The 10,084-nt window shown below is 43.8% G+C and overlaps 1 protein-coding gene across 1 annotated transcript; it reads right to left on the bottom strand.

Annotated features, from left to right (window-relative positions):
- Positions 1-385: 385 nt before the first annotated feature.
- IDS (iduronate 2-sulfatase) lies at positions 386-9,776 on the bottom strand. Its single transcript, XM_071442526.1, has 9 exons — positions 9,579-9,776; positions 8,436-8,572; positions 6,853-7,030; positions 5,870-5,958; positions 4,513-4,713; positions 3,745-3,915; positions 3,043-3,169; positions 1,367-1,540; positions 386-1,011 (listed from the first exon to the last, which is right to left on the bottom strand). The coding sequence occupies exons 1-9, from the start codon at positions 9,691-9,693 to the stop codon at positions 509-511; spliced, it is 1,695 nt and encodes a 564-aa protein (XP_071298627.1). The 5' UTR covers positions 9,694-9,776; the 3' UTR covers positions 386-508.
- Positions 9,777-10,084: the final 308 nt, after the last annotated feature.

Genomic DNA, 10,084 nt, shown 5'->3' with positions numbered 1-10,084 from the left:
TTCTCTTTGGGCAATATTAAGAGGTAAGGCTAATGAGAGCAAACACCTCAGCCCTTCCCACTACCAACTGTCTGCTCAACCACTCCAGCCCCAAGGCTCCTAGGTAAAGGGGACAGGACTTGTGTCATGACTCACATTCTCCACATAGCCACTCAAACATGTACGTTTCTGGTTTTCCACCTTTCACACCAACAGCTTCAGCACAGATAATGAAATTTAATTCTTCACTTGCTACAGAAGACCACTGAGATGTTTTCACAGTATGAGCCTGATGCTCTGTGTGGCCTTTTCAGAAGTGTTACAAGCTTGTGTTTGAAAACAGCTACAGAAGTCCCCTCTGACTCCTTCAGTGCAGTAAGGGCTGTAACAAGACAAAGGCAATAGCTTGTTTTGATACAAGCAGGATTTTTATTCAATCCAAATGTTTTCTGTACAACAGAAAGGTTCTGTACAAAAGAAGGAAGCATTAATTCAGTTGCAAGAACAGGCACAAAGAAGTTTCTGAACCCTAGTGCTTTAGAAAGTCAGTAATTTTTTTGAACAACCAACCATGTGAAGTATTGTTATAGATGTTATAATCCTGGTTTGGGTCATTGTCCATCATGTACAACTCTCCTGCATGGACATTCTTGAAGTTAGCACTGAAGTTGCTGGGGTCAAACTGAACCCACAGAGTGTACCTGAAGTCAATGGCACGCATGGAATAACCCATGATCCTGATGTCCTTCAGCCTTGGCTTGTCAGAATTCCACTGGGGAGTGTCTGCAGGCCGGGGATACTGGCTGAGAGCAACAGGTTCTTCATTAAAACACCTCTCAGTGCCATCACACCCTTCCTTGCCTTGCTCCACCTTTCCTTCAGAGATTTTAAAATAGTGGGCAATGCTTCTCCCCTCAGTGCACAGCACAACACCAAATGACATCTTTGGGCATGCAGGAGGGACCTGCAGGCCAGCAAGCTCTGCAAGTGTGGGAAACAGAGACACCAGCTCCACCACTTTTTTACTTTGCCCTAGAAGAAATAAGATCAAAATATAAGTTATGGTACAGGGTAGTTGGACAACTTTTTCTAATAATTCAGCTGGTATTTTATTCAAAGTGCTCTGTACAGGATTTTTGGGGGTACCGAAATCAAGGCAATTCAGGAGAGGCAGTTAGCTGTGAAGATGCCAGTCCATGCACTTATGATGTACTTTTAACAAGAAAACTTCTGCATTTATGTTTCTCCATTAGTTTTAGAGATAATCATATCCATTAGTTTGAAAAAGTGCTCTTCAGAAAGACAAAGTAAATTCTCAAGGTGCCTGGAGACACATAACCACCTCTGTCTACCCACTGCAAACAAAAAATAAGCACTGGAAATTTACCTTGAGGTACTGAGCCTCCAATATGGCTAAAAGGGTCGAGGTAGGGGAAGACTCTTGCTCCTTGACTGATAGGGGAAGTTGTCATTCCTGGGACATAAAACATCAGTGGCACTCGGGTAGCAACATCAAAATTGCTGTACTTTGCCCATTCACCATGCTCTCCCAGGGACCACCCTAGGTGACAAAGAACACAATTCAGAGCAGACATTGGTTTGTAACCTAGTAGTGATTTCTTCTTCATTGTAAATTGACTCTGACTGTTGAGGCCACTAGTCTGTTACAAAGGTTATATGAAAAGGTAAATAATCTGTATTTAGATGTAAGAAGGCTTTTCTCTAATGTGAAAACTATTTCAACAGCCACCTAAATCTTGCAACTTGATACTCTTTCATAAAAAAAATATTACACCTTCCTTATTTCTAGATTCTCAAGATTAGAATTAGGAAATCAGCACTAAAACAGCAGAAAAGAGGAATTGGGGTGTGTCACAGTGCCTGCAAGAGTCTCCAGATCAATTCCACAATGCATTCATTTAAGTTTTGGGCAGCTGCCAGCTCTCCAATGCTCCTGTTAACACTGTAGCTGAACATCCCTTGGAGCCAAGGCTGCTCTCTATGCCAGACTGCCATATATCAGGATGCTACCCTTGAGGAAGCAATAGAGACAAAACTTTTCAGCTCTCCTCTTCCTCTTGAAAGAGATGCCAACATGACTTCCTTCCAGGCAGATACACTGCCAACTTCACTTTGGGGGAAGACAAAGGAATTCTGTGACAGCTATGTTAACACATGTTTTTTCTTGATCACTTTGCCAGCCATGGTACTGGAAACACCAACTGTTTACAGTTATCCAAAGCAAGGAAAAGAAAAATTCAGTTTACAAACAAGTCAGAAGGAACATCTAGAGTCACTTTAGTACCAAAAGTATTAATCCCATTGCTCTGCAACTTGTAAGAGCTTTTTATACACACATGCTCACAGAAGTCAACCCAATTTAACTATATATGTGACTTTAAATTGATGTAGTTAATTCACATCCTAACTGGTTTAAATCAGCTAAGCCATCCTACAAGCAAATGGATCATGACAGGGTTATTTTAATGAATATTAGAGTATTGAAACAAGCATTAAATGCTTGAGAGATTTGTCCCACAGCTTAAATTAAGTTTTTTACCACAAGGCTCCAGAGTGTGCAGGATCTCAGTTATGAGAGGGAGCCATATCCCTATCAGTTTAGATGTTCTGCAAGCAGCAATGACAAGTGAAAGAAAACACACTTGAGCAGTTAATGAGAAAGCCTGTCACCCACTGTACCAGATGGCTTTCTACAAATGCTGAGGGGGGAGGAGTGGTGGCTGAACTCTTAGAGCACAGTTCCCAGCAAGAGTCACTCCTTGGGTAGGGGGTGGGAATACAGCAAGCTCAGCCCTGTGTCCTGGCAGGCAGCCTCATCCCTCACCAGCAAATCCTCAACCTGATTAAAAGTGCCTGTGGGGACAGAACTCTGCAGCCACAGAAGCCGGAGCCAGTCCCCTCAATCTGGCTCAGACAAGCCAGAGGGACAAGGTGTGACAGCTCTGCTTGACACTACAGAAACACACACTGGATTAATAAGCCAGCACTGAGCTGCACAATGCAGTTCTTAACAGTAAGATGGAGAAAGATTTAAATGCTTACCATGATCAGCAGTAAAAACTACTATTGTGTTATTTGAGAGTCCTGCATCATCCAAAGCACTCAGAAGCAGGCCAACTTGCACATCCAGGTAGGAAACTGCTGCATAGTAACTCTGACGAATCCGCCGCTGCAGGTCAAGAAAACAGAAGAGAGAAAAAAAAAAAAGTTTTTCCCCTGACACATACAGCAGAACCAGGGGATGGCTGTGGAAAAGAACTAAAGGACTCTACTTGCAAAGCTTTAATTTTAATTGTCTGTAGCCCAATTAATGTCTCATAAGAGGTAAACTGGGAGGGGGCAGCTAGAAAATTCCACCTCCCAGAAGTGCTTTCAAGCAAAACACTGCAAACCAATCCATTCTGCATCTCTTGGTCTAGCCAGTGCATCTAATTTTGGCATAAGGACTGGAGAGTAATGGAAAATCTTGCAAAAGAAGATACACTGTGTGCTGGCTTGAAACAGATAAACAGACTCAGATAAGGAACACAAACACAGCATTAGTAGCTGCTACATATATTCCCTCACATGCAACCTGCAGTGACAGTGAGGGTTTGCCTACAGAGCTAGAGGTGACAGTATACAAGGCAGGAATTCATAACTGCAAATGGTCAGCTGCTGAATAACTGGGAGCATCCAAGAGCAGGTGACTCCTCCCTTGCATTTGAACAAGTTTGACTTCCAAGCACTGCATTGACAGCTTACCTGGAAATCATCTGGAAGTGGTCCATAAGGGAAACTAACATTTAATGCTTCCACATCATCCCTCTGTCTGATATCCATCCAGGGGTTGTATGCCACAGAAGGCAGCTTCTTAGGCACCCAGGGATCTGGGGCCAACGTGATATTTTCCAAGGGGTACAACTTGAGAAATTCCTTTACAAGACGAAACACATAAAATGACTGTCCTCACCTCCAACATATACTGTGAATTTTGTGTTTAAACAGCAACTACTTTCCCTTTCAGGACCCTTTAACATTACAGTTTACAAGGCTTTACTCCCCTTCTGCCAGAGTGTGAAACACAGCAATACTAGATATCCCCAGCCAATTCCTGAAAAATACTGACTTGGTAAATACCTAAATCCAGCTTCCTGTATCTCAAACAGAACTGCAATAAAAGATCCAACACCACTTTGAAATCAGTAGTTTTGCCACCAAGTCAAACAGAAAATTAAATACAAGATCTTGTAAGGCCTCATTATGTCATACTCCATCAAGCTGAAGCCCCTCTCCATGCAATAGCAGTCACCATCATGGTGGCAGAAGCCTGGCTTTTGGCTGGGGAGTCACAATTCATTCCCATTAAATGTTCTGAAATACATCACAGGTGACTCCTAAAGTTACACTAAATCAAGGCTGGTTTCCAATTTGCTTTCAGGAAACAGCAATAAAGCATTTGTGGGAACAGCTTTTAAAAACAAAAGCAACATTTGTCTAAGTTCCCTTTCCTGCAGGTTCCAGTCTCCTCACCTGTGGGTACCTCAGTGGGATGTGTGGCTTGTGGTAACCAACAGCCAGGAAGAATTTTTGCCTGGTGGTTTTCATGACATTCAGTAAGTGTATGGCCTCCTCAGTGCTCTGAATATCAGGCAGAGTCCCCCCAGGCATTTCTGTCACATTCACTGGGCACACCAAGTTTGCATGAAGTTTTCCATCTTTTCCCCTACAAGTCTTCATAAAAGAAAAAAAAATAGTTCAGTAACTTCTGGTAAACACAAAGACAAAATCCTCTGTTCTGTAACTTCAAAACCAATTTGTTTCTACCAACAAAAGAATGCCACTTCCATGCCTATGAAAATGCAGAAATCCTCTCTAAAGCTGGGTAGAAAATTAAATGTAGTCACATGGGGCAAAAGCCCACAGCTTCTATGATTAATAGAATCTCTGATCTAATGGAGATGCAGCAGAATTTGGTTCTCCTGTATACACATACATTTTAGTTCCTTCTGATCCCAAGAGTTCAGAGAAAGCTGTCTGGAAGCTACTGACTTAGTTTCTGAGCAAATGGCAGCAGTGGCTGATGTGTAATCAGCAAAGAGAGATAAATCAGACTAAACAGTGGCCAGGGAAAGGTGGCCTCAGCAGGGTTTTTGGGAGGGTTGCTAAATCAACATACTTCTCTTTATGTCATGGATGCAAATGCTGCTGTTGTTAAAACCAGTCTTCTTCCAGCAGTAAACCCAAGGCCAAAGCACTGCCAAGGCTGGCTGTACCCCCATGACTGCAGCTCCTGCTGGGCAGTGTGCAGACTCCAACACACAATGCTATTGCAATGTTTGCATAAAGATAAACCAGACTCTTTTGTGTCACATTTAAGAGTAACAAGCATTCTAGAAAACTGGATCAGATTATAAAGTTTCAGGTTATTTAAACATTATTTTACTTATGGCCCCTGCTCACTCAGTCCTGAGCTCTTTATCACATTAACTTTACCAAGACTACTGACAATGTTTTATCACTAACTAAAGCAAAGCCAGATCAGTTGCAGGTGCAAGTTGACAACCACACTTTTCAGATAAAGGAATTCATGACCTAGACACAAATAAGAATCATTCTTGCTTATATCTCAGTAACTGAAGTTTAATAAAATACCAATTTAGAAATACTTAAAACATCTGCAGGATGGGCACATTGATTGACAAAACACACATCTGATAATCTAGGCCTTCTTTTGGAAAGCACAGAAACAAAGCATTGAAGTGGTTACTTGTTTTCCTGCACAAGGGTGCAGCCTCAAAACCCAGAGGGCACAGCCTGTCCTTGATACAAAGAACTTGGTCATATCTTGAACACCCTTCTCTGTTAGAATGCCCCAAATCACACTTACCTTATCATTCTCATGCTTTTCAGCTGAAGGATGAAAGGGTGGAATGGACCAACTGTAGGGATAGTCATCACTGTAATTGGATGAAACTCCTGGAATAGATAAAGAAATTAAAAATGCTCTAATAGTTCACGGAACCAGGAAGAGCTCAGACACAAGTTTAACTTGTCTCAATTGTTTTTTTTTTTAATGTGTTAAATGAAGAAAGATTCAAATGAATCTTTGACAACTGAGGAAAAGATAACCAAGAAATCAAAGTCAAAAAGATATTTCTCCCCAAAATACACCTGGCACTAGTGCAGGAGAGTCAAGCCTGTTGAAGAACCTTACTTCAGGGAACACTAACAAAAAAAAAAAACAACCAAAAAACCCAAAATCAAACCAAAAGAAAAAAATTAATAAAACATCCAGGATTCCAGGATTAATAACAATCTTCATGCACATGCTTGATTAGCTTTACTATAAACTGAAACACATATACTGAAACTATCCACACAAGTTTATTTCTAGGATAAGGAACTGCCAAAAGAGGATCAGTATTACAATATTTTTCAACTCAGTAGTGTTATTGCTTTTTAACTAGTGAACTAATTTCCTACTGAACTTGAAGCATTAGTCATACATTCTACATGTCCTAATCCAGACTCACAGCCTATTAGGAAACATGAAGCATGTACAGGCAGAACTAAGCCAACAAGTAATTTCATTTTCAGCAGACACCTAACCTCCAGATGTATTTTTAGAATGTTAGACATTTATTCTCACAATTCCCAGACAACATGTGCAAACATCCATTAGATAAAAGTCATCTAATGCATTCATCTCTAATGCCTTAAGATTTAATGACAACCACTGTAAAATCTGGCTTATGATTATGATTTAGGTTCTTAACACAGACGAGAATCACACATCAATACTCATGTAAGTTTGTGAGACTATACACAGCAAGCATTTCTATGTTAAGCAAATGACAATTCAAACCATACCAGGATGAAAAACTTTCCCCACAGACAGGGTCATGTAGCCATTTTCCTTGAAATACTGGGGCATGGTGGAATAGTTTCCTGCATGGACTCTCCAGTAGGAGTAGAAATCGTAGAGCCGGGTGGTGTCAGGCCTGCGGCCAGTGAGAAATGAAACTCTGCTGGGAGCACACAGGGCTTGCTGGGGAGAAAGGCAGCCAAGGAGAGACATTGGGAACAAAAACCAAAACACATGCATGAACTAACTCAGGCATAGTGATGCCTTAAGTTTCAGCTTTCATATTTTCCAGATTCTGTAGTGCATTAGTATATAACTCTGAACTTCATCTAAGTGTTAGCAAGTTCTCTTCACAGTTCAGTCAGACAAAACAATCCTTTTACAGCCTGAGAACCAAGGACACCATTGCAGCTCCAGGCCCAAAAAGTATAAACAACAATGAATTGAGGAGAGCAATCTGGGAGGATGGTACTTCATAACCTGAAGCTGTAATTGGACAACTAACCTCAATATGTAAATGGACCAAAACTTATAAAAGTGTGAAAATTCGTGACCCATTGTCCATCTTGGGTGTAGCCTCAGCTGGGCTCTTGTACTGCCTAAGGTGTATTATCCTTTGAATGTCTTTTTAATAGATACCCACTTTATTCCTTCAACACTGCCTAGCCTCTGTTTCATGGGAGCCTCTCAAGGCATCAACAGCTGTGCAACAACCACCTGAAAGCTTGGGAATCACAGGGAATGAGTTTCACATCACCTCAGGCTGGAATGAACAGCATCCTTATTAAGCATATCAATTCCAAACTACAAGCTTTTAAAAATGCAAGTCAAGTTCCATAAAGGCAGTGCTTTTGAAATCTGGTTCCTCACATCACACAGAACTAAGCAGCAGTGGCAGGTGGACTGTGCTGATAAAAGCCAAAAGTCTAGTTGATCTGGACTGCCTTAAGAATAAAGAATGGATAAGCACAGGAGGTCTGGGTTACAGTCCAAAGGTCTGGCCAATTGTGCTTCAGACTGACAAAACCCAAGAGTTACTGCCTTGGGCTGGAATTAGACCCAAAGTTCTGATTCCTCAGCAGAGAGGAACTTGGGAATGTAGACATCCTATACAGAGTATTCAAGGAAGAGCAATTAGTGACATTTTCAGTCCTCTATTTTAGAGTGATGCTTACCACACAAACTGTGTGGCAAGCATCACTCTCCTTAACAGCCATCTATAGAAGTGATTCCCTCAAAAGATTAAAAAGTAAAACATAATTTTTTGTAAGCAGTAAAAAAATAGAATTTAAATTTAGTAAAATGGCATTTTAAGCAGCATTTGGCTGCAAACAGTGAAAATGCTTGAGTGGCAATCTACTCCTCCAAGGGCTACACAAATACCATAATTTAAATGTCCTGTTTTCATTTTTCTCACCTTAGTAAAGATAGGTTCACACACTGCAGTTCAGCCCAATCATTTATTTTCTACTGAAAATACTTCTAGTTAATAAATACATGCTTTTTCCAGTGGCCTGCCTAACACCTACTGTGATAAAACCAGTAATTATTTTGCATAGAGAAAACATGTTTAAGTCATTTATCTCACCTGGGCATATGCATTGCTGAACACCATACTTTGGGAAGCAAGTTGATCAATGTTGGGAGATTTCACAAGCTTATCTCCATAACAGCCCAACACAGGACGCAGATCATCCACAATTATAAACAAGACATTCATGCCATCTATGAAGAAACAGAATTAGAAATAAATTACCCTGAGTGGTTACCTTATGCTGATTTATGAGGTTTTAACCCTTAAACACATTTGAGGACAAAAATAAAATTAAATAAAATGAGCAAAAATATATTTGTAAGGGAATATAAACAACGGGATTAATTCTTCAAAGACAGAAAATCTTATTTGGCCTAGACAGAAATATAGTGGGTTTTATTCCCTTCCTATTTCATAGCTTGCACCCATGGTATTTTCTCCAGGTGCTGCAGACGGCAACTCCTTGCAGCTGGCTAAAGCAGGGTGGTGCAAAATAAAGAGGCACTTACAGGTCTACCTACTACCGAATTCTAGCCTGCAAGGTTTGAGAAGGGTGTTAAACCACAGGTAAACACCACTGTAGTCCTGTATAATTCTGCTCCCAACAGATACAAATATTTTTCTTTAATTGATGACACACTTTTTCAAACGCCCTCTCAAGGCAGCGGAGTGTGCTGGGGGCTCGACGTGCGCAGGACCCGCTCACCGCCGGCGGGTGAAGCCGCAACCTCCCCTGGGGACACACCGGGCCCGTGGGGACACACTGAGCCCCCAGGGACACAGTGAGCCCCCAGGGACACACTGAGCCCCAGGGACACACTGAGGCATCTCGGGACACACCGAGCCCCGGGGACACACCGGGCCCCCAGGGACACACCGAGCCCCCAGGGACACACCGGGTCCACAGGGACACACCGACCCTCCCAAGACACACTGAGGCATCTCGGGACACACCGAGCCCCAGGGACACACCGAGTCCCCCAAGACACACTGAGGCATCTCGGGACACACCGAGCCCCAGGGACACACCGAGTCCCCCAAGACACACTGAGGCATCTCGGGACACACCGAGCCCCAGGGACACACCGAGTCCCCCAAGACACACTGAGGCATCTCGGGACACACCGGGCCCCTCCGCCCCGGGCTCCCGCTGGCGGCTCCCGCTCCCCCCAGCCCAGCCCCGCCGCCAGAACGAACCCCCGGGCCCGCGCCCAGCTCCGGGCCCCGCCGCCGCCGGGCCGGCCGCGAAGGCATCACGGGGCAGCCGCAGCAGGCACAGGAACAGGCACAGGCAGAGCCGCCCCGCCGCCATGGCCCAGCGACGCGGCGGGGCCGGGCAGAGGCGGCCCGGGGGCGGTGTCTGGAGCCATCGCCGGAGCCTGAGCCCTGCCGGGAGCGGCGCTTCCCCTTCCCCGCACGAGGGCGCCGCGGCCCCGCGAGCGAGCGGCCCGGCCCGAGCGGTGCGGGGCTGGGCCAGGCCCGGCCGGAGCGGTGCGGGGCTCGGCTCGGCTCGGCTCGGCTCGGCTCGGCTCGGCTCGGTCTGGACCGGCCGGAGCGGTGCGGGGCTGGTGCACTTTTGAATACAAATGAAAGTTTAATAGTGAATTGTACTGGTAAATACCATTGTCTTTGGGACCAGACTACTAAAAAAGCCCAAAAACAACTTGAAAAAAAAAGCCCCATTTACAGAAAACTAATATATC

Source organism: Agelaius tricolor, unplaced genomic scaffold (genome assembly GCF_023055355.1).
Source record: "Agelaius tricolor isolate 1412-34295 unplaced genomic scaffold, bAgeTri1.0.p SCAF_17, whole genome shotgun sequence".
Lineage (NCBI taxonomy): Eukaryota > Metazoa > Chordata > Aves > Passeriformes > Icteridae > Agelaius > Agelaius tricolor.
This window is presented reverse-complemented; position numbering and strand designations above follow the sequence as displayed.